Here is a 25,053-nt window from a genome sequence, read left to right on the forward strand (position 1 = left end):
TGTATGACCAAGAGCATACTGTAGAATATTTCTGGATTAGAATATTCTCTGATGGCGTTAAAACGTTGTGAACTGAGAACAATTCTGTCTCTGCGTTTCCAGGTAGAATCAGTCCCGTCAGCTGTCGTGGATCCATCCGGTTTTGCGATCACAGACTTGTAGCGTAAACCGGCCCAGGGGCACACCCGTGAACAGGGACCTGCCGACTACAGGCTTCATTCCGATCACATTACCAGAGCTGAACCCAGTTTATCGCAAAAACATCCAGACGAGACTTGTTCAAATTGATTTCGCAATCGGGTCTGTGTCACCTGGTTGATTTGTCGCAAGTGTTGGTCATATGTTTAAGGTTTATTTAATAGCCGTATAATTAGAATGTAGCGCCTGCGGCGACAGTAAGGAGCGCCGTGTTTTTTTGTTGTTGTCCCTTTGCCTTTTCAGCACCACGGGCAGTGGACAGCGCCGAGCAGTGCGATCAGCAGTGACACAGCTAAGTCCCATTGTAGATATCAGTCTAGTGTTTGATGTGCTGTCCTTCTGGGATTCGTGCTTAACTTTTAAAGATGCAGGCCAGGTATTTTCAAATGGTCTTTCCGTCATCTTCCACACACTTTAAAAGTCCCTTTACTTCTCTAATATGTATGATCAGTTACAACGTGATTCTACATCTACAAAGACGATCTGACCAGCGCACAAAGACTTATTTAAGTGTAGGGCTGCAACTAACGATTATTTCCATTATCAATTAATCTGTTGATTAATTTCTCGATTAATCGATTAGTTGTTTAGTCTATATAATGACGATCAGTGTTTTCCAAAGCCCAAGATGACCCCTTGTTAAAATAATTATTTATCAAGAGACGGACAGAATCAATGTCATTTTCTCATAGTTTGTTTACTTGCAAGTAGAGTCAAATTTTACAGCACTCACAGCATAAGTACAGAAAAATGACTGACGAAAGCCTTCTACAGCAGCTTTCTATGAGTAAAAATGAAGTCATAAAATGATGTTGTTGTCTCCTACAAGGTCAGGAAGTGGCTCCCAAGATTTTTCTCGTGAGAATGTCAGCAGTATTTTGGCTTTCTATAATGCAAACAGGTTAATATTAACAGAAACAAGAAGAGTTGTTACGTTTTTTCTAACACCCCTTTAAATGTCTTGTTTTGACATCTGCAGCATCCATACTATCACATTACATCAACATATGGCTTTGTTCCTAGCCATAATAATGTACTTTGAAATATTTGAGTGAAAGCAGAAAAAGAGGGGATCAAGTCGTGGTCAAGTATTGCGACACCTTTACCTTGTCAGATATTCTATCTTCTGGAGTGAGTGACTGAGAATGGAAACCTGAAAGTATGTGCACAGCCTAATCGTGGATTTCTACTTGATCAAAAACAAACCTGCTGTGATAGCATAACTTTGTCACACATGATAGCACAAATAGAGAACTTCATGAAGGGATGTCATCATTTAAACAATTTCACTATGCTAGATTAGATAAAATACCCTGTGGAAAGAGGTCGGTGGGTTCGGTTTCATGATGTCAGACAGACTACATGCAGTATGAGTGTCCCCATAAACATGTGCCCTCTTGTGGCTGAGTTTATGCTTGCATTTTTGTACAGTGATAGTAGGGTTGGGTAGTAGCATATTGTTTCTAACTGGATTACAGTCACATACAATTACATGCATGTACTTACATTTTAACAGTGTAGTTACTGTAATGTGTTGCAGTTATTAAAACGCTTTTGATTCAGATTAAAAATGTGTTTGAGTGTGGCCGGGGTAGCTCAGTTGGCAGAGCACGCGCATATATGTCGACGCAGAAGGTCTAGGGTTCGACTCGGACGTGAGACGGTTTCCTGCATGTCATCCCCCCTCCCTCTCTTTCCCCTTTCATATCTGTCTGTTCTTTCCATTAAAGGCTGAAATGCCCCAAAAAAATCTTAAAAAAAAAAAAATGCGTTTGAAGGTATATATTAGGCCTCCTTTTAAAAACATGTTGGTAAGGTAAAAACAGAATCGGTGATATAGAGGACATAGTAATTGTCATATGTATCATGGATTAAAGGATTATTACAAATCTGTCATAAGAAAAAGAATTCACAAGTAGGATAATTACATGCATGTTGACTGAAATCTTTTCAAATGAGGTCGAATAGTTTTTTATGTACTAGATGTTTCATGTTATGAAAATAGTTCAATCTGTCAATATATTAAACATGTGTTGTTATGTGTTTCATGCTATGTTTTCTAATATATATTTAACAAAACAAAACATAAGGACATAAAATGTGTGATCCCTGCAAACCTCAGCAAAGGACTGGATTGTGTCATATTTTGTGATTTCAAAGCAAAAACATTGCTGCATAGTGCTATTTCACAGCTATTGCCTCATTACCTGTCATACAGTCATGCAGTATTTTTCACATCATACTCTTTACATAATACTCTACTGGATATGTCTCATCTAAAATATAGCATTGCATTGATTTTTATCAGAATGCATCTAGTTTTTTTGGGGAAGTGTGAAATCCACAATTCCCTCACACACACACACACACACACACACACACACACACACACACACACACACACACACACACACACACACACACATATATAAGTATAAACTATTATCTCCAATCCTTATTTACCAAACTGTCAATTAAAGCAGTTATCATTACAAATGCTCTTTGTAATGATAACTGCACTCAGTTTGAGTTCCAAAAAAAGTGTTGTGGGTCATATGCATTTAATAAGATAATGATTAAAGAAATGTTTATAGAGCACTTTTCATATACTCAAAAATATTTTACATAAGTTAAAAAAAAAAAACACGTATAACACAACAGTATTCACACATCAAAAGCAGTTCTGAAGCGGTAAGTTTTGATTAGTAATTGGAATATGGGCAGATTGGTGCAGTCTCAGGTGTGTTTGAGAAGAGAGTTCCAGAGGGAGGGGGCTGCTATGGTGAAGGCTCCATCGCCCCCCAGGTCTGGTGCTTGGTCCTGGGTGGTGGAGACAGGAGGTTAGCATCAGAGGAGCGGAGGCTGTGGGAAGGAGTTTGGCGGTGGAGCAGGTCGGTGAGGTAGGAGGGGGCCTGGTTATGGAGGGCTGTGTGAGGAAGCAGAATGACTTTGAATTGGATCTGATGTGGGAAAGGGAGTCAGTGGAGGTTTTGGAGGACAGCGGTGATGTGATCACAGGAACGGGAATGGGCGAGCAGTCGAGCAGAAGAGTTCTAGATGTACTGGAGTTTATCAAACACATCAGAAAAACAGTGTCTCTTTTGGAAGTGCCTTGTAACGGTAACATCCCAAGGCTTTTAACCACAGAGTTGATTTCCTTGTTCTAAAGATGCAAAGATTTCTGAGATGCTTATCTAAATGTCAGGCTGGCCATTCTTCAAATCTGTTTCTCCTATTTCACACAATGTCTGCTTTGTAGTCTTTGTGATGCAAAGCTCTTTTAAATTGTCAGTCAATGGCTGCAGGCTAATAAAGACAAAACATCAAACATAACTAAAGATATATATGACAAACTATAACTAAATGCAATTATTTTTGAAGGGCATTGTAACCACACGTCCTGGTCACCTCAGTCCAATGTTAACATAAAACACTTTGTGTTGCATTAAGATTTAAAACATGAATAAATGTAGAAATCATCTTGTATGGCATAAACACAACAATGATACATAAAGAACTTGTTTGATGAAAGCTTTATTTCAATGAATACAGTGTAAGACTGCAGATTTATTTAGGAACTGTGTCTGCGTAACGTGGCTAAGAAATAGTATAGTACACTATTTTCAAAATGTGTTTTTAGAATATTGCAAAGAAAGAATTGGCAGAAGCAATCGTACTCTCTGTCAAAGCCTCGACTATAATCAGACCTCTGCGGGCGACTGCAGTATAGAAACAGACATTATGGCACATTTGTTCAAAATTTCCTCACAGCAGTGGCACGATTCTCTGAAGACCAATAAAGGTTAAGCACATGCTGTTTTACAGCTAACTGTTATTTTAACATACTAAAACCTCTATAAAAACCCAATGAATAATGCAAATTAGGGTTATCAACTTAAGGTATCTGTCATTCAGCTTGTCACAGTAAGCTAGAGCGGTACATTTCCTGCTACAGTTACTGTGTGTCTTTTACAGGCAGGAATGCATGACTGACTATTTTAATTTTGAGAATGAATTGAAGCTTCTTAGTTCAGCAATTTACTCTTGGACCGATAATCACTGTGATGATCTGATTGCCTACAAATGTCTGTCTGTATTTGATCTGATGGCAGTGCTAATCATGAATGCTGAGCAGTATTCTAAGTCACTCTGGAGAGAATGGAGATGTTTTCAGTGTTCTACATGGCTGATGCAGTGTTGGACCTTATCGCTATAGGGCCACAGCCAAGATCAAAACTGCCTATGGGTTATTAGGCTATTAGACTAACTTAGTCTTTGGTGGATGCAGAGCTAATTATTCTGTTTTTGAAACATGTACGGTTTCACAAATACAGCCTGGAAAGCCCCAGGCTTATTCTGTGCCTATAACACACCATTTCTTTTTTACGTGGCCATTTTGTTCTTTATTTTTGATGCATTTTGTCCACCACCACCACGGCACATTTTTTTGACTCAGCTTACCCCACTAATTGATTTGACATGGTAGATCCAATATCCTTTTCATGATAGTCAAACTTTAGTATGATAACTTTCTTCTCCCCCTCTCCCCATTCCTTTTTTATGGACATATAATGTTTCCACATGTTCTGTGTCCACTGCACCGTTTTCTTTCTACATGAGGAGGTATAATATAAAAATATATTGGGCCACATGCTGTGGGATACTGCAATGAAAGGGTCAGAAAGACGACTCGACGCTGCTAAAATGTTGGGTCGGGGTATAGTAAAACATGGATAAACAAATGTCATCTTACAACCTTTTTACAACTTTTGTTTTAGCAAACAAAAATCTGTCACAACAGTAGCACCAAACAGCTGGCTTTGCTTATTCAAATTTTCACATAGAAGGTTCCATTCATCCCCTACATGAGGTTGTGACAATAATCTTTTCTTGATCATTGCTATGTTTAGACAATATCTAATGGTGATCAATTAATTGCCTGCCAGAATGTCAGCTCTGCTGATGCATCACTTTGTCTGGAAGAGGTCATGGCCAGCCAGTAACTCATGGCATGCAGGTTGAGGAGGCCTCTGAACAGAACCCGCCAGTATATGCTCTTATTCCTGGGGGAAAGGGTAAAAATGTATCGCTCTATTAAACACGCCTAATTATCATAATTATCACCCTACAAGCTTCAGAAAAGTCAAATGACCCCTCTTGTGGTTCTATGTATCTATAATGGGCCATTTGCACGGATGTGTTACACTGCCGTGTGGCTGAGCCACGGGTCCGCGCACCACCTATTGTTAAATTCATACAACTATTAGATGACCGTGCAGAGGTTTTGCGTGGGGTGTGGTGGAACTCTCCACGCTGGGAATCCCCCGCATCCACGCCATATTTCTCTCGTGACCTCCACTGTGTGTGCTGTCTGCTGGAGCGAACATCTTATAGGCTACTTTAGTGCAGTATTTGCTGCTTTAAGTTGTTGTTTTAGGCTATGTTTTTACTGTTTTTGCGCAGGCCTACTTTATGTTTGTGTGTATGTGTGACTGTACTGCTGCCTGTCTTGGCCAGGACACTCTTGAAAAAGAGATTTTTAATCTCAGTGATTTTTTAAAGGTTAATAAAAAATAAAAAAAAGTGATTAAAGAAAAAAATTGCCACTATTGCGATGACAACAAATGCGGTGTAGTCTTGATGATCATGATGTATTCATCATGTAATGTTGACGATTAATAGCTATAATAATAATAATAATAATAATAACAACAACAACAACAACAACAACAACAACAACAACAATAATGTCATATGAGAAGAACCTCAGGAACTTTATTCTGCATACGGTTAATATGGGCCTTTTAAGTGCTAAGTATCTGTATTATATTCCCTGTTGCAGAATAGGCTAATTAAAAATGAAGTCGATGGTGAATATGTTCCCACGTGCTGCTGCCTTTCTGCGCCAACATGATTGGGATGCACCACAGTAATAGTTACTATAGGTGCTGCTCAGTAGCTGTTTTCATATTCCTCTCAGCTCTACAGTGAAATCTCCACACGTATACAATCCTGACCGCTGATGTCTTTAAGTCTAATTCGATGCAATTCCCCCCCCCCCCATAGTTTTTTATTTTATTTTTTAATTCCTTTTGCCATTTTTAAAGTAAATGTTTATAATACAAAAACACGTAGGTAATAAAAACAAAAACAAAATGGACAAATGCGATTAGGCTGTAGCCTACTATTTATGATGATAAAGATCACAAGGAAATATTGAACATGCAATAGTGTGTGTGTGTGTGTGTGTGTGTGTGTGTGTGTGTGTGTGTGTGTGTGTGTGTGTGTCTGGGCAGTCTCATCACTGTATAAATGCTGTATAAGAACATTTGTATTCCAGATAACTATGCACTAATGAAAGCTCTTAGTGAAATAAGTCCGTGTTTTTCACATTTTCTGACGCGATATATACTTTATGTAGGGTAATCAACCTGTAGCCGATACTGTTCTCTTTACTGGTCCATCTTCAATCTTTAAACGTTCTTCTGCTATAGCCTATACGCCCAACAGGTTGCTCACCTATAGGCTACATTATATTTCAGCAGAGGCAGAGATTTCTTCGTCCATGCAGTTATTTCATTGGTTTTATTCAAAGTTGTGCACTTGGTGAAAAGTTTCCTGCGCAGCAGCAGCAGCAGACGCGTGTGACACATTAAACTGACCTCGTGAGGTCAACCCAGACAGAAGGGAGCTCCTGCTGTCCAATCACGGAGACCCTCCAGCCCCCGAACGTCCGGGTCTTTGACCAATCAGGAGGCGCAGCGCGTAGTCAGAGGGGACAGCGACCACAGATAAAAATGTTTGACTTCCATCCATCCTCTCAAAAGCATCCTCTCAACCCTCGCAGGACTGTCAGCGACCTGCGCTTTTGATTAAAACTCTCTGGATAGCAGTCAGCATCCCTTCTGAGGGATCCAGCCACTGTTCCCTCCGGTCGAGGCAACCTGTTACTCGAGGAGAAGGAGGCTGCATCGCGTCTGTAGAGAATAGAGACACATTACGACGAACAAAAGGGTGTTTTGTTGGGATTAAAAGCGACAAACAAAGGCAGCTTCGTTTAACCTGTTACCTGACAGAAGGTCAGGAGTCATGACAGCGCTTGCTGGAGGTTTACCGAGAATGATGAGACCGACTCCTCACCAGAATTATCCGCGGGGAGGATACTCTCTGGAAGGTAAGGGACTACCACCAGTTGCTGCTCACAACCTGAAGGAAATTCATCTTGTCCGTAACTTCAGTAAAGTTGACAAACTCGAGTTCTGAAAAGCTTTAAACCTGCAAACAACAGCCTATCGTTATGAACGACTCGTTTAGTAAATGTCATTTTACAAAAGAAATGAATAAACTATCCCGGGTTGAGACTAGGCCTATATTTTAAGTGGCACGATAGTCAATTGAATTTACATTTTATTTATTTAGGCTATTCTTTTGTGTGTGTGTGTGTGTGTGTGTGTGTGTGTGTGTGTGTGTGTGTGTGTGTGTGTGTGTTTTATTATTATGTTTTAATGTGGCATCATGGCTCACTCTGTCACATTAATTGGGAGAGACATGATCGACAATAGTTGGAAAGAAAATTGTTTTGTTTTCTCATGCCACTTTCAGAAAATTTCTATTTCTTTAGGACAATTCGACTTTTTTTTTTTTTTTTAAGGCTGAATATTTAGCCTATAAGATAAACGACGAGTTTATTTTAACAACGCAAGTCTTTGATTTTCCATATTGCACTTTCAAAGTGGAACTGCTCGTCGGTGATATTCTACAAAGGTCCTTGTCAATTTGTAAGTTGTTTCTCATCGCTAAAAACATAACCAAAAAAAATTAACTCGTTTTGGAATATTTCAACCAAAGACACATTGTTAAGTCTACTGTAGCTGCAGAGTTGTGAGTATTGCACTAACTGAATCCCATGCGCCGCTGTGCAGTCTCCACTCCGTTGGGACAGGGTCGGGTCAACCAGCTCGGCGGTGTCTTCATTAACGGCAGACCTCTCCCCAACCACATCCGCCATAAAATCGTGGAGATGGCCCATCACGGTGTCCGGCCGTGTGTCATCTCTCGTCAACTGCGCGTGTCCCACGGCTGCGTCTCCAAAATCCTGTGCCGGTACCAGGAGACCGGCTCCATCCGACCGGGGGCCATCGGAGGCAGCAAGCCCAAGGTGAGAGATACAGAACGGCCCGCTGATGTTTGGGTAAATTCACATTTATGGCTACAAACTGAAATGTGAAGATAGCAAGCACCAATGGACTGTATGTGAAATGTAGCAGTGATTTTAGAGAAGAGCCAGGTTGGTATGTCATTTAAATATCAAGTTGTTACTCTGTAGGAAAATGTCATTTCCAAAGGGAACAAACCCCACTGTTTGGATGTGAAACACAGAGACTATAATCTATAATAAACACAAAACAAAGCGGATTCAAAGTCTTTGTGAAAAAGATATATTTCAACTTCAACAAGTTTGACTTTAAGATAAAGCTAAATAATCTTTTGAACTTCGGTGTCACCTCTGTATTTTGCTTATCCGTCTAAACTTGTGGCAAATAGTTCAAACTTCTCTGTCTCGCCCATGATAACGAATTCGGCATTGAATCTAAAAAATAAATAAAATAAAATAAAAAAAAGACTCTTCTCTCCTTCCTCCTATCTAAGCAAACCGCTACTCCTGAGGTGGACAAGAAAATCGAAGAGTACAAGAGAGAAAACCCGGGCATGTTCAGCTGGGAAATCAGGGACAAATTACTGAAAGATGGGATCTGCGACAGGAACAACGTTCCCTCAGGTAGGCCACAGTTTTTGGAGCTGCGATGTAGGCCTATTAAAAAAAGAAAATACCAGGAAGGATGTGAAAATGATTGTCTCATATTGCATAAGAAAACTGTCATAACATTTAAATTACAAGATGGTGAACACGTTTTAATATTGTTTTGCATACAGGACGTGTTTGTTTTCCTGCTTAACTTCTCTATATATTTAATATACATTTTTTTGTCCATCCTTTTTTTTTCTAAGTGAGCGCCATCAGTCGTATCATGCGGTCGAAATTCGGCGGAGCCGGTGATGATGATGAGGAGGATGATGAAGTGGTGAAGAGGGAGATGGAGGAAAGCGAACCACGGACCAAACACAGCATCGATGGTATTCTGGGAGACAGATGTGAGTGCAGCGTTATCATTTTATCAATCCAAAACTAATGTGGCAAACTAAATGACCGAGAATATCCTCATCTGGTTGTGGATGGTTGATTTTTGAAAGTCGGCATCAGTTTAGAAAGGAAACTTTTAATTAAAGCTTAATACTAACAATAAAAAAAAATATAACTGGCAACTAACTAATTTAACTGGTATTCATAGATATGGAATTTATCACAGAGGAATGATCACTAATTTTAGTTTAAATGGCCAGAAAAGTTAGTTTCAAGTGTTTACGCATGCGTTTAGGCTTCTGAGATTTAACAAATGTGCGGAGATTTTTTTTCAAGTGGATAATCAAACATTTGTCTAACTTCCAAGCATGAGAACCTTTTTTTTTTTTTTTTTTTTACACACAATCGGACACTTGAGGATGAACTTCAGGGGACAAAGCAGGGAGAGTCCATTGAGACTCACACCTCAGTTTGACGAGCACAAAAGCCAAACTCCAGTGAGCGGCTCAGTGGTGTACAAAAAGACGCCAGGGCCTTTCAAAATGGGGAAAGAAAGGGAGAAAAAACTGCGCTGACAAAAGGCCGGCAGAAGACATTATGAACCCGCAATGAGCGATGAATTATTCAGGGACACCAATAGGCCCGGTGCGACCTGGTTTATAGACTGTTCCAAAACATAAAAGTGCCAATTTGGGGGCTTCCGCCCACTTTTACATTTTTTTAAATTTTTTTTTTTTTACAGTTTGTCATTCAAAAAATGAGATATAGGAAAATAGCTCAGACTTTAGGCAAACACCTGTTGATTTACGACCTGTTGGGGTCTGAGGAGGGTTGCCGCAAAAGGAAAGGTTGCTGTTGGAGACATAATGCAGTCTATAGTTAATTATTAATGACTAGACCTCTGGAAAACAGTGGTAGTGTTCTGGCAATATCGTCGAATGACGCACAGATTTATTCCCTTTATTTGTTGTAGGTTTGTTTAGATTCGGTTTTACTGTTAATGTGTAACATATGATAACTTAACAGAAAAATAAACATGAAGCTAACGCATTTTGCAGCTGGCAAAAGGCTCGTGATTTTTCGCCTGCAATGTGTTAAATTCAGGCCAGGCCTCGCGTTATCAAATTGAACGGTGCCGTTACTTTTGCGCACGGAGCTTTTGTCACAGTCTTTGCGCAGTGAGCGTGACGCCCTCAGCCAGCGAGCGCAGGGAAACCCTTCTCTGCACTAGATTAAATCCAAACCTTTTATTTCTCTCCACTTTCATCTCAGACAAAGTCCGCCCCTTTCCTTTCCGCCCAGGGCGCACACATTCATGCAATATCTGTGGGCGCTTCCCTCTCCCTCTTCCAGGCGAGACACATCTCCAATACTGATCAGGCAACTTTTAAAACTCATCACTGCAAAAAAAAAAAAAAAAGAAGAAGTAGGAAATTAAGTAAAGTAAATCATTAAATGCTCAGAATGATCAATTCATTAGGATGCGTCCTTGCTTCCTAAATTCATCTGATTTGCACATTTGTTGATCATTTTCTGTTTTGTTTAATAAGTGTGTTTGTACAACTCTCCGAAAACTTGTCATCAGTGGAAAAAATTACATTTTTGAAATATCTTTAATTCATACTTTTAGGCTGGTATGAATTTTGTGAAAGAAAACAAATAACATTAGCTATTTTACATCAATAAGTGACATGCAAACAGCTCTGAGGCACTTTCCTCCATTGATATACAGAACAGCACTATTTCATTCTTGTGTCTCTTTGTGGAAGTAGTTGTTGTTTTTCTCTTTTATAGCTCTTCATTAGAATGTGAAAAGGGTGGTTTGGGGACTGAGAGAGTGTCTTCTGGCCAAATATTGATTAAGTAGGTGTTTGCAGAGGCTATTGTTGTGGTGGAGAGAGGCCTGTTGCTCTCTGCCCCTTTCTCCTCTACCACTATTGTTAGCTTTCCTTAAGTGCTAAGATCAAAGCTGACTCATTTAGATTTATTTGTCTGGGAAAAGGACTGCTAAGGTTTGTGGGATAAAGTATACTGGGCAGGCCCAGGTCTGCATGGCATTAACAAGTGGCTGGAGCATTGTGGGAAAAGGATGTTTGCTGGGATGAATCCGATGCAAAGTTGTTTACATCTCCTTGAAGTGTTGAGTTATGGAGGTATAATTTACTCCAGTGTAGATCATTTAAACACCATGCATGGTTGCGCTGCAGCTTGAGAAGAATTATTTGTGCCATTTATCACATTTGCCCATAACGCAGGAATATACCTCATGTAACTCAGTGTATCTCTGGTACATGGTTTAATTGGAAGATTGAATAATGCAACTGTGCCAATAATTAATTTTTGCCATTAGTGGCACGGAATTAATAGATAGCATCCTTTCCCCTATTTATTACTGTTAGCACTTTAGCCTCATTTAACTAATTAAAGAAACCAAAGTCTTGAAAGAGGAGTTGCCACTCTTGCAGGATCCATTAATGGCAGTGGGGGTGAAAGGGAAAAAGAAGAAGAAGAAAAAGAAAGCTCAGAAATACAAACAGTCAAAGGGGTAACTTTTCTTTAAAGGGAATCCTGCGGTGCCAAATTGAATGAGCCCAGTTCTTTCAAATCTGCCATGGTGAACGCAGTCAACATGTAATAATTGGTTTCATTGAGGTGCATTCCAACAATCTGCTGCCATTCTCCTGCCTCTATTGTCCAGAGGCAGGCAAATAGCCAGAGGGACAGGAGGAATCAAGTGCTGACAAAACATGAAAGATTTAGCTGCTTTTGTCAAAGGAGCTGAGTAGGACTTTGTTTGTGTAAATAAACTGGGTTACTGGCTCCCCGTGACTTTGGCATGGATTTAGATTGAGGGAAATTAAGAGAGTAAGGAGAGCAGAACGGAGACTGTACCATATTTGAAAGCAGTTAAAATGTGTTTTGTAATATGCATTTCCGAAAGGGGAAAATTATCACGGTAGCAAACTTCCACGTGCAGCTGCCACATGCTAGCCATCTAATCCAATTTTTGAAATTTCATAACTTATATTCTCATGAGACATCTAAGAACATAAACTGATACATTTCTCTCACACGCAGGAAGCAAACCCAACCCGGCAGCACGGCAATAACCCACAACTGTAAACAGAGAGATATATGTTGAATTTCTACAACTTGTGTCTTTGTTAGGGGTCCTTGCATTTCCACGGTGAATGAGTTAAACGATTGAAGGTTTAGAGGAGACAGAAGGCCTCAATGCAACCAGAGGAATGTCTGCTACAGCCACATTTCCATTTTCCTCTCAGGGCTGGATAATGGAGAATTTTATGTGGGCCTCACTCTATGTTTTCCTGTGTTTATAGTGTGTATAATGCTAGTTTAGTCCTGTGGACTGTTCAAGGGGGAAACAAACCAAAAGTCACAATATTTAAATTTTTTCCCTTGAGAGGTGAAGATATATACAATAGATAGATAGATAGATAGATAGATTAAACATAGAAAACACTTTAAGACATCAGTAAGTGTTGTTTGAAACCAGTTTTTGCTACTTTTCCAACACATTTTAATTTTGTATTAATAAATGAATTAGTAAAAAAGTTTCAACACTTCTACGTTCTGTGTTGGCATGACTCTCAGGGCTCCCTCTTTCTCAAAAACAGAAAGAAAAAACCCACACTGGCTGATCTGCAACTGAATGCAGACTCTATGCTTCATTAAAGCCTCTTTCTCTGTTGGCACCCACATTGTGATCCTCCAATATTAATTCAAAGGACAATTAATGAATGCAGGCCAACTTTGAAGTAATGGGCCGGGGTCCTGCCCTGAGCCGGCCTCTCTGCGCTGATGTACTCTCGCCGCATTCTCCCCACTAACCCCAAAGACACTGTGAAGTGACTGAAAGAGAAGCAGTGAGCAAAGGAAGGTCAAGGAGAGGAGCCCCAGTAGAAAAAGAGCTCTCTATTTCCTTGGAAGTATTAGCCAAGCAAAACTCTGTGATGGGGAGGATAAAGTAGTGTGAAGAGAAAAGGGTCGGGGGCAAGGGGACTCTGCAAAGAGGAACACAATGGGATAGTTAATTGAGTAAAGCCAGACAGCGTTGTCAATCACTTAACTTTGTTTAGCCTCAGTTTTTGTGGAGCTGTTTCGTCCAGCACATTGCACATTATGGGCACGCCAGCACAACTCTGTTGCTGTTTTGATGAATGTCTTTTTTCCTGTTTGAAAAAAAGAAATTCCACAAAAAAAAAAATGAATATAACCTATGTCTATTTTATGTATTTTAAAAAAAAATGTTTTCTAAGTTACAGCATTTATGTCCTACATTTGTCCAAATAAAGGCATTAAAACGACAATAAAAGTTTAAAAAAAATCTGCACGCCTAGCTCATAAAACCAAAAGAAATGAGTGTTAATGAGTGTTTGCAGGGTAAAAAAGAGAGAAAGAAAGCGTGGAATGCGATGATGTCTTCTCTCTCTGTTGAGTGTGTGAAGTTTTGTTGCAGGGTCAGTGGTGAGGCCGTCTTCACTGCAGCGCTGTGCAGTAGCTGTGAAAAGGTCAGGGGCTAACCTAGGGTCACTTGACTGTTAAAACTATCAGGGCCCAGGAAAAAGAGGTTACAATAATGTTTGGGAAAAGATGACAACTGACCCAACTCCCTAAATTCAGATCAGGGAATCAGTGTTCCATCACTTTAAGATGCATAGGCTTTGAATCTGTTGTGTGAATTCAAGAACAGGTTTTGCAGTTTGGAGAGAGTATATGCTGGTTATTCTAAGTGAGGGGATTGGTTTGCTTGGCTGTCTGGCCTAAACACGGCCGGGCTGAGAATGAGCTCTGCTGGTTAGTCTCCGTTTGACTGGAACGTGCGGCAGACTGGCCTGTTGCTTTGTCCCTACGTGGGTTCTGTGCCGTGGCTTTGTCCATGCCCCGAGGGTGGAAATGCCACCGTGAAACTGTCACCTAACTGCACCATGGTGGAACTAAATAATAACCACCGCACACTGGGCACACATAATAGCCATGAAGGGCCATTTGTGGCATTTTGTCACCTCACCAATATTAGACAGAGATACATCTTTCATAGTCATATCGCCAGCTCTTTCTTTGTCCGTTAAGTGCCAACCTCCTGCGCTTATTCACTCCATTTTTTTCTGTCCATCACATCATCATCTCCCTTTCTCTTTCTCTCTATCTGCCCCCCCCTTTTCCCAGGCAGCTGCGGATCCTGGGGGCTCTTTAGCAAGTCAAGTGAGCAGCCCACTCACTCCCATTTTTTCCCTTAACTGTTAACCCCAGCTGAGCCCATACGCTGTCAGTTAACTATTCTTTTCCTCCAGTGCATCTGCTCGCTCTGGCTCTATGTGGCATGCCACTATTTTATTCAGTGTCCCAGTCGCACTATGCTCTGTGGCCTGAAAGGGCCAGATCTACTTCCCTGGGCAAATAACTAGTTCATTTGTCTCTTCTGCCCTTTGTTTTGTGTTGCGAACACATGTCACCAGCTCAATTACCTTCTCTATTAACAGCCCCTGGAGGAAGGGCTAGCCGCCCCTACCAAGACAAGGCTATAAACTGCCCCATATGCTCGGCTTCTCTTTCTCACTGAGGCTCTTCATCCCTTTCCCATCCATCCATCCTTCCTTTCATTCTTTCTCTCTTCTCCCAATTCCTTGCTTCTTTACGTACCTTCCTTTAATACCTATTTTGATTATCTCTTGCATTTACTGTCTCTTTTCACCTCATTCACTTTTCTTCTTTTTTTTTGCCATTTCAAGCTATGTGTGTGAATTTGGATACATGGATGTGAGCGTCTGTGCATGTCTCTTCAAATTTACATCTCTTGAATGGATGGGAGGGGGGGATGAATGCTTGGCAAGGCGAGTCCTGGCCGATGTAGACTACGCAGTAAACAAGAGCAGTCTTTATTCTCGCAGTTGGAATCCTCGCTTTTTTTTTGGAACTGTTAGAGGCCCTGCTGCTGCAGGTGAAGCTAATGGAACTGGACGTTCCCCGAAGTTCACATCTCTGACACTCTGGAGTTTATCTTCCCTGCCTGTCAGTCTCCTCTCTTGATCGATAAATGGTTCTGTTTACCTTGAGTGGTAGATCTGTAGCACTGTCCTTTTCCTGCTGGTCTTTGAGCGTGTGTACTATGTGTGTGCGCACAAACACACCTGTAAATGCACTTGTTTAATTTAATTATAGGAGTTTCTGATCAAGGAAAGGAACCTGTTGAATTCACTTGTTGAATACTCTACTCCCCTAATCTGTGCCTCCAAACTGTGTTAAATAAATCATCCACCATCCACTATACTATCTAAACTAGCTTGTTATCAGTTTATTACTCTACATCTTGCTTTGTTTTGAAAAGCGTCTGTTTTAGGGATAACTCTCCAGCAGCCCCAATTTCCGCTTCACGGATAATAATCTATCTTTCTATCAAGATTTTTGTCAGGGCCACAGCCAAACTGTGAGCAGCTATAGAGTATTTTCAGCTCCCTAGTGCTTTATCTGCAGCGTAAAATTTGATTTGGGTGTTTAAGTAAGGAGGTCGAGGCCTCCCTTTGTCTGTTTTAGTATCCTCTTCTGCTGTTTGTCGCGGGGAATGTGTGGGAACAACCCTCTCTGAGTCCGCTTCTGCATCAGTGTGCCTTAAAATCGATCCACTGCAACGTAAGAGCCTTGTTTGAAGATGTCAGAAATGTGGATGCAGCGACGGGTGAGCACACAGAAAGAGAGAAGTGAAGTGAATGGATGAGATGGAAAGGGACAGGTCCACTTTTATGAATGACCAGTACCCCCATTCTCCTTAGCTTGGCACCCCACACCCCTTCCCCAGCATCTTCTTCAGGTGCCTTCAGCCTCCCATCTCCTCTCCATGTCAACCTCTTCAACTCCCCCATCCCCCCAGCTCTGTGCCCCTCAGGCTGTGGAGGGAGGGGATGAAGGAGTGCTCCCCTGCTGTGCCCCTCCACAGCCCCCAGTGGCCCTTCTCTGGACCCTTTTGTGCCTCCCCTTCTCCCTCCCACCCTTCATTCCCCCCACTCAGCCCCTGGCCTTACAGCCCCCATCTAACCCTACAGCCCCCCCCCCCTCCCTGCACTCCCCTGCTGGGCAGGTGACAGACCCCTGAATGCGGGCCCGGGCGTCCCTGATGGCTCCTACAGATGGAGCGTGGTAATCGGTCCAACAGAGGCCTGCCACAGGCTTTTCCTTGCTAAGATACAAAGGCTTGGCCTCATCACTTCTTAAAAAAAAAAAAAAAGAAACAGAAAAAAAAGACAGCGAGTGAGAGAGGAAGAGAGCAAAAGAGAGAGTGCAAGCCAGAGGATGACAAAAGCAACAATGTCATTTGCTATTAAGGGAGAGTCTGTGACGGAGTGTTTTCTCTGTAGTTACTAATAATAAAAAGGAGGGGGAAAAGAGAAGGACAGACAGAAATAATGGGGGCAACGGAGGAGAGATCCACCCCCACCCTGCAGTTAACATGAGTTACAGTGCCAATAGGGAGCTTTCTCCTCTGAGGACTTTTATGAGCTCTCCTTCCCTCCCTCTGCAATCTTTTCGTTTCTGCGTTGTCATTGGTTCTCTGTCTTTTTCTTTCTTTCTCTGTTCCTCCGTCATTAAAATGGTAATGACACTGCATGTTACTTTGCTTGCTGTTTCTTGTAGTCTTCCACTTTCGTGTTGTTTACGTGCTGATGAATCTAAGTTTCACTTACTAATTCAAACAATTTTGACTATGTGCTCATAGGAAAAGTATCATGTTTTCATGCTGTGTGGCCTTCTCCTTATCCCTGTTGTACTATACAATTTGCTCCAACTGGTCTCAGGCCACATTCTTACCAGAACAAACCACATCTCAAACTCACAGTGCATGCTCCAGGAGTACTCCAGCCAATCCTCTGTGAGACTCTATGCCAGCGTGGCGCCCTTGGTTCAAATGTAATAAAGAGCTTCTCTCAGCATCAGAATCTTGTGTGCTGGCGGCCCGGAGCACAGCAGCATTCCCAGGGAGCAAATCCGTGTGTAATGCCTGGTCAGACACACACTGGCAACCGGCACAAACATTTCCTGCTTGGCTCCAGAGGCTCCAGAGGCAAGAGGAGATCCCTGCTACCCCCCTCCATGTCTGACTTGGCACTTTTTAATTAAAGCTTTAAATCTGGAGGGCAGAGGGAGAATGAGAAGTCTGGGGAAACGGACAAGCTTCAGTCCTCTGCTGAAGCCTTGCTGTTGCTTACACCTGTCTCTCTGCTTTTGAGTCTCTTATTTCTTCTCTCTCTCAGCTTAGGTGTTTGGCTGCATAGTCTGCAGAGTGTCAAAAAGATGCAGTGAACCTTCCTCATAAGGTTTAAGAGGTCCCTCTGGGGTGGATTTGGGAGTGGATTCCGACTCTTTCTGTCTTGTGTCCATCTGTGTTTGACACATTGTCATAGACTGCGTTCATTGAGTGAAAGCCCATTGCCGAGATGCAGCAGATGCATGTTTGTGAGTGTGCGTATGACTGAGAAAGAGATGGGGGATTGCAGACATGTAATGGCGGACAATGGCAGGCTGTCACGCTGGTTTGTGGAGCCTAATCATTATTTAATAGACGGGCAACCTCCCCCCGAAAGGCAGCAATAGTCCTCTGTCTCTAGTCTCAAGCCTTCATTGATTCCCTTCTTCTGCTGAATTAGATCCCAATGGCTGTCTCCCAGTTACCCAGTCGCTCTCTCCTGCCCTCAACTGAACAAACAGATTAAGAAGCACCTGCAAAAGGCTGCCTGCTCTTTATTATGGGACCCTATCGGCATAGCGCACAGCAGGGCTAAGACTGGGAGAGACACAGTGTCCCAGGAAATAGATGCCCCAGAGGGATCTAGTCCCTTTTTAATCCATGTTCAAGAAGCCTCTGGCTTTTGATCCCCTCAGGAACCACTGAGGAGTTCAAGGGACACAATTTAAATTTGCTCTGTACTCAGCACAACCTTTTGTCTCAAATCTGTCCCAGCTTAGTATTTATCCAAAGTTTGATTCTGTATCAGCCTGATTCCCTTGAATGTCACAGTAACAGTCTGTTTGTTTTGCAATTCCAGCCAGTCACTCGGACGAGGGCTCCGACGTGGACTCAGAGCCAGGCCTGCCTCTGAAGAGGAAGCAGCGTCGCAGTCGGACCACCTTCACAGCGGAGCAGCTGGAGGAGCTGGAGAGGGCCTTTGAACGCACGCACTACCCTGACATCTACACGCGGGAGGAGCTGGCTCAGCGGGCCAAACTGACGGAGGCTCGAGTTCAGGTCAGACACTTGCACAGACACACTCTTTAACACTCAAAAGTCTCGGAGACCCAATCTTGAAAGCATAGGAATGTGTCGATCTGTCATGGATATGTGTTTTGTGGGTGTTAAATTGCCTTTGGATGTTGTCACACATTCCTTACAGCCATTAGACATGTGTCTAATGGCCCGACACCATCAACCCCACACCTGACCCCCTTCTCCACATGTATAGGCACAGACAAACTCAGATAAACTGCGCCCACTGTTTATGAAGACGGCTCACTATTTTTGTCAGACACTGCAAATGGGCTATGAAAAGATTCCAAAATAGATGTCTTCTCTGTCTCTACGCTCTTAACCTATTGACTTGCAGTAGCACACAAAGATGTAATGTCTGTGGTTTCACTGCACACTCTAGATGTTAAGATCTCTGTCTGTTCAGCTTCCTGTGATGGGTCAGATAGGCCACGAAAACACACACACACACACACACACACACACACACACACACACACACACACACACACACACACACACACACATTCACAAGCACCAAGCACACTCACACATATGTACTGAACAAATCAATTTATTATTTTGGGTTAACACAAATAAATAAACATGAAACACACTTGTCTCTGTTTTTCTCTCAGGTGTGGTTCAGCAACAGAAGAGCCCGGTGGAGGAAGCAAGCAGGAGCCAATCAACTGATGGCGTTTAACCACCTCATTCCCGGTGGTTTCCCTCCATCAGCTATGTCCAGCCTGCAGCCCTATCAGCTGTCTGACAGCCCCTACACTCCCACTTCTATAGCTCAAGGTGGGTTCAGCTTAACATACCCAAACATGCCTAAAATGTATGCTTAAAAAACAATTCGGGATAAAACCAAAATGGGATTTTAAGTAAAACGTTTTATTCTCTGCAGCATCCGAGCAGCCCAGTACAGTCCACCGACCGCAGCCTCTGCCCCCCACCTCTGTGCACCAGGGTGGGCTCGGCTCATCAGCGGGCTCCCAGGATGGAAGCTCTGCGTACTGCCTGTCCTCTGGACGTCACGGCTTCTCAGGATATTCGGACAGCTTTGTGTCCCCGACAGGACACACCAACACTGTCAACCCCAGCATCGGCAACAGCCTCTCACCACAGGTTCGTCAACTACATCCTTTATTAAAATACAACATAGAAATACTAATAGAAACACACAAACCTATGAATACCTGCTTACATGTACATCCTCATATACCCACACACATATGTTATCACACCAGGAAACAGGACACTAATAGTTCTTCATGGTGTTTATGAGATGCACCATATGGAAGGATAATGATACACACAGTGTGTGTGACCTAGGAGGTATCATTGCAGTGACATTGATGAAAACCTTGTTAGGCTAAGCAACACGGTAGCTTTTCATTTTTGTTTATTCTGATGGGTTGTTTGATGAGTTTGAAATGTGGCAAACGTCAGTCTTTGGGGAGAGAGAAAGGACCAGACATGAGGAAGGATGTATAGATGTTGGACGATGACACAAATCAAAACTGAAAAGACAATTATGGTCGATTACACAGTCATCAGTGTCCATCAGTGGCTCCCTACCAGCCCAGAAGATGGACTAACAGGCGGAAAACGAGCTTTTAACCGCCACAAAGGGTGGCCGGCCTACATGCAATGCATGCTGGGTACTAATTCCCATGAGAGAGTATCTCAGACTCCTGTCAGGCACAGATAAAAAACTGCCTCAGGCAGGTTTGGTACTATGTGAATGCCTGACGATGTAGATATATTGAAAAAAAAAGAAGATCTTTGTTGTGGCTGCCAGGGTGCATGGTCAGAGAGTGGTAGGTGGCACCATTGTGGCTGAGTATAATTGACTGCTTTGATACATGAGCTCTAGTTATGGACTAGAATTAGTTATTTTCTCCTCAGGAACATTAGTTTAAAATCATTATTCTTTGGAGATTTTTATGTTTCACTGGACAGATAAAAGTATATAGACAGGGCAGGGGAGAACAAACAACAGATGACATGAGGAAAGCTGTGAGCGTCAGTGGTTGGTGGTTTTAATCGGAGCCAACTGAGCTAACTCGTAATTTGTTGAAACATAGCTGGTATGCAAATCTTCTCCTGTAACTGAGCGCATGGCTGTGGTGTGAGTTCACACACCCACAGGGTCACCAGTGATTTTAGCTCCAATAAAAAGGCTAAAGGTGCTGTGGCCTCATGGATGGTTTCAGCATTAACCTCAGTGGGCAGCTCCGTACAGAATGGACATCTCATCTTGCGTAGGGACGACGGCAGGCCTGGAATGTTTTCTCAGTCTGGAATTGCAATCACAGAATGTTCCAGTGTCTTAATTGATTGGAATGAAGTAATCTATCCCCTCGTAACAAAGTGTGTAATTTATGCAAATGACTCACTTTGTTGGCTAATTTGTTTTAATTCACGTATTCATTGCAGCTGTTTAAATGTATATTGCAATACAGTTTTCTCTATTTAGGACGAGGATAGAATTAATTCCCTGATTTGAACTTAATAAGAGAGAGGAAATGAGAATTGATTAAATTCTATGACATTGATAGTTAATACATGAAGACCTCTCTACACTTAGAAAACTTGACGGCCTTCAATTTTCTGGAATAGCTCCACAGCTTGGTCTACTTTGTGTTAAATCCTCCCTGGAATGATCTGGTTATCTGAACTCCAAATCTGTCTATAAAAGCTACTCTATCTGCTACTGTATCCATCAGGAGATTCAGGGGTTCAGTTAACTCCAGATATAGTCACATTAGAGTGCCATGGAGTTTTGATATGGATAATGTTCACTTTAGATAGGTGATATCGTTGTCTGAGCAGTTAGCTCTGTATTTAGAGCTTCAGTCAGGCCAGTGGTTTCCCTGTGGTGCGGGGTCTCTGGCGTCTCACCGCTGATCTGGTGCATACCAAAGAAACCCTTTCTCAGCAAGCATGCGAGCGGCCAGGATTTGCACCCCCCTGAGACCTAATCCCCGGAACAACCTCAAAACAGACACCATCGGGAACTGCTGCCGTTTCGGTTGCACACAAAGTGCCTGAACGTATGAGCAATGTAGATAGACACAGACCCTCTGACACTAACAGACACATACCACACATGTATGTGTGATGTTGCAAGGAGAAACAGCACTCGATAACCAGGAAAAAAATCTTTTCCATTAAACCTTAAATTTGTATTACAATAATTTAATGAATTAAATATTTCAATAAACACTACAACAAGTGGACGAAGATGGATGGACAACATTTTCTGATGCTTTAGGAAAAGGATACATTTAACAGTTTTTAAAGCTGCATGAAGATTTATGGTAACTGGATTGAATTAGTATTTTCTGGAAACCATGCACCTTACATGTATAAATACTCCAATTGTGATGGACTCTGTGTGCAACAGACTTTTGTATTTTACAGTATATAACAGTAAGATAAATAATAATAATGGTTTGGTGGTAGGCTGCATTGATGTGTTCGTCAGATGTGTGAGGTCAGATCACTCTGACAGACCAACTGTAAATTACATACATTAAAGACATTGAGGTGGCCTCAGTATGGGTACGTGTGTGTGTGTGTGTGTGTGTGTGTGTGTGTGTGTGTGTGTGTGTGTGCGTGCGTGCGTGAGCGAGCTGGCTGTCAGTTAGGAAAGCCCTGTTTTAACATCACTCAGAGGACACTATTGTTTTCTTTTCAGGTTATTTTCAGTGTATTTTCTTATTTTTTTTGCTTAGTCTTAGAAGTATATTCTCCTACATAGACTGTAACTCTTTTCCCTGTAACTCGTGTTCCCTCTTTAACTTCACTTTTTAGACATTTTCGTGACTTCGCTTCTCACGCAAACCTATGTGCAGCTGTTCACGATGTATCACCGATACCCTTACAACCCTGACATCAGGGCAAAAAATGCTTATGTTACACATGACCGTGCACACACACACACACACACACACACACACACACACACACACCTACTGTTAAATACACAATACCACACGTAGGAGAGGTAGCTCTCACACACACAAACACACCCTGCTACTCGTTCCCACGTACCCTTTGGCCTCTTCACCCTGGCCTCACAAGGACACGGTGATTTTAAGACATCAGGAGAAAGTGAGAGAGGGAAAGACAGACAATAAGAAAAGAGACACAATTCATCAGTGGACGAATACAAATCGGTTTAAATTCACCTTAAAATGCATCACATTCTCACAAATGTGTTGTTTAAATATTTTGTCTTATGTTATGATCAGCCAATGTCTTAGATTCTTCATTTTTTCTTCTTCTATCAATTCCATTTGTAACACAATACTACAAGCCCACAAGTGTCATGATATGGACAAATAAAAGTGAAAAAATATCCTCTACATCCATAAATTTGACAGGATAACTCCAACAGAAACCACTAGTATGTTAAAGGATTGAACTTTTTAGCCACCACCAGCTCCCCAATCAGTCAAGCAGAGTAAAGGGAAACCACATGTGTGAGGGAAGCCAGTAATAATGTATTTCTGACAATAAGCAAGGAGAGGGCTTACACTATAGGCCACCTGAGTGGAGTGGAAACGTTGACTGAATGGTGTAACAAAAGTGGGAAAATTGGCTATGTATTTTTCATTTTAAATGTATTGGTAAACGGAATTATAAAGTGTTACTAATTTACTTTGTGATTTTCTATTCTAATCACCCAGTTTTCCTCTTATTTATCCCCACAGGTAATGGGCCTATTGAACCCAGGTGGAGTGCCACATCAGTCCCAGAGTGACTTTGCCCTCTCCCCACTGACCGGAGGCCTGGAGCCCAATGGTGGCATGGCTGCCAGCTGTCATGGTTCCCAGCGCTTGGAGGCTCTACCAGGCCTGACCAGTATGCCCACCCTGCCTAGCACCCAGTCTTACTGCCCACCTTCTTATACCTCCCCAGCCTACGCCATGGACCACCATCCATCCTACCAGTATGGACAGTACAGTCAGAGCAAGGTATGCTTGAAAAACACTTTATTCTTTAAGTGTTTACCTAACTGGTGTTTTCATACTGATTTAGGGGTTTCATTTCTATATTTAAATTTAAGTACATCTCTAATTTATTAGAGGTTATGTCCTTCTATAACCCCTGCTCTGGCAATGCAATTTAGTTTATACTTTCTAACTCACAGCCCACAATGATTGCGCAGACCTTTCTGATGAGCGAGCTTCTCAAATCACGCTGTGCTGAAATTACATGTATGTTAGAGAGCGCTAGTGGCCAGGTTACCTCAGTTTACATTACCATCATCCGACTATCCACGCGGCCTGATGGCGGAGGCATGTCCGGGTCTTATCCTAACACTCACATTTTCACTCACTGTCCTTTCATGACCCTGTATGATGAGCTTGCCTATCAAACCCTCAGTGTAGCTCACCTAGCCATGTAATGACCCCTGTGTAACAAAGATAGCCGCCCAAATGAAAGGAGCCACTTCCCAAAGTGTGTTTGACAGGAGGGAGAGGAGAGTGCGGTGTGTTGCTAGGGCTGATCTGAGGTACACTACCACATGTTGACCGGCCCATCAGTGGCAACATCTTGATGTCGTTAATTTATCCAGTCCTGGGAGAGACCCACATGTAGCTTTTCGGGGGTTTGGGGAAATGTGTGTGTGTGTGTGTGTGTGTGTGTGTGTGTGTGTTAAAGGAGGGTATGGGGCTCTTTAACAGGGGGCGATTATGGCCCTTGGCAGGCCAGGATTAAAACCATGTGTCCCACTGAAGGTCAGATTTAGAGTTGTTATTGATCAGTGGAGCAGAGCCACAGATCCAGGCCAAGGCTCAGTCTCAGGCTAGTTTTACCGACCACATTAGGTTCAAAGAACGTCTCAGGAGATTCCCAAAGCTCTTCACCTGTTTTGAGAGTTTTATTATCTAACCTAGGACCCCAGTTTCCATTCTCACCTGCTCTCATGTGCTCTTAAACGCTTCTTTCACAGGCCTTCCTGTCAACATCACACCTCTCATTTAACTTCACGTTTCACACTTTTTGCTATGTTAACCATTGAAGGATTTAAGCTGAATGAAATGCAAAGAATGGCTTTATCCCTCCTTCTGTCTTTCCCTGTTCTCCTCAGGTGCCTTTCATTATATGAAGCCCCCAACATGGCCTGAACAGGAGGCTTCCCGGCCAGTCTGACATTCATCGCCAGAGAACACCCCCACCCTGCTGCCTTTGCCAAACATCCCCAGCCTCGAGGACAGTGAGAGAGAGAGAGAGAGAGAGAGAGAGAGAGAGAGAGAGAGAGCAGTTTGGGTGGGTGAAGGGGTTGAGGTGTTCTGCTTCAGCAAGGGAACCAGTTGAGATGGAGGTGTAGTGATGGCGATGGAGGGGGGGTTAACTGCAATAATTAGGACCAAAGGCGCAGCCTCTCCTGTTACCTGGCAATCGCTTTGCTTGTGCGTCACGTCACGCTCCATGG

The 25,053-nt window shown here is 42.4% G+C and overlaps 1 protein-coding gene across 1 annotated transcript; it reads left to right on the top strand.

Annotated features, from left to right (window-relative positions):
* The first annotated feature begins 7,287 nt into the window (after positions 1–7,287).
* On the top strand, positions 7,288–24,726 carry pax3a (paired box 3a). Its single transcript, XM_078263662.1, has 9 exons — positions 7,288–7,372; positions 8,121–8,356; positions 8,848–8,977; positions 9,208–9,351; positions 18,400–18,599; positions 19,235–19,400; positions 19,507–19,727; positions 23,324–23,587; positions 24,709–24,726. Exons 1-9 carry the CDS (start codon positions 7,288–7,290, stop codon positions 24,724–24,726), a joined length of 1,464 nt encoding a protein of 487 aa, XP_078119788.1.
* The last annotated feature ends 327 nt before the right edge of the window (positions 24,727–25,053 follow it).

The sequence above is a fragment of the Sander vitreus genome, chromosome 12 (assembly GCF_031162955.1).
Source record: "Sander vitreus isolate 19-12246 chromosome 12, sanVit1, whole genome shotgun sequence".
Lineage (NCBI taxonomy): Eukaryota > Metazoa > Chordata > Actinopteri > Perciformes > Percidae > Sander > Sander vitreus.

What these genes read in the sequence shown, in the direction of transcription:
- pax3a (XM_078263662.1), top strand. Translation starts at nt 7,288, where the DNA reads ATGACAGCGCTTGCTGGAGGTTTACCGAGAATGATGAGACCGACTCCT. An exon ending in GGGAGGATACTCTCTGGAAG is followed by an intron (nt 7,373 to 8,120) that starts GTAAGGGACTAC and finishes GCCGCTGTGCAG; the next exon opens with TCTCCACTCCGTTGGGACAG. An exon ending in GCAACAGCCTCTCACCACAG is followed by an intron (nt 19,728 to 23,323) that starts GTTCGTCAACTA and finishes TTATCCCCACAG; the next exon opens with GTAATGGGCCTATTGAACCC.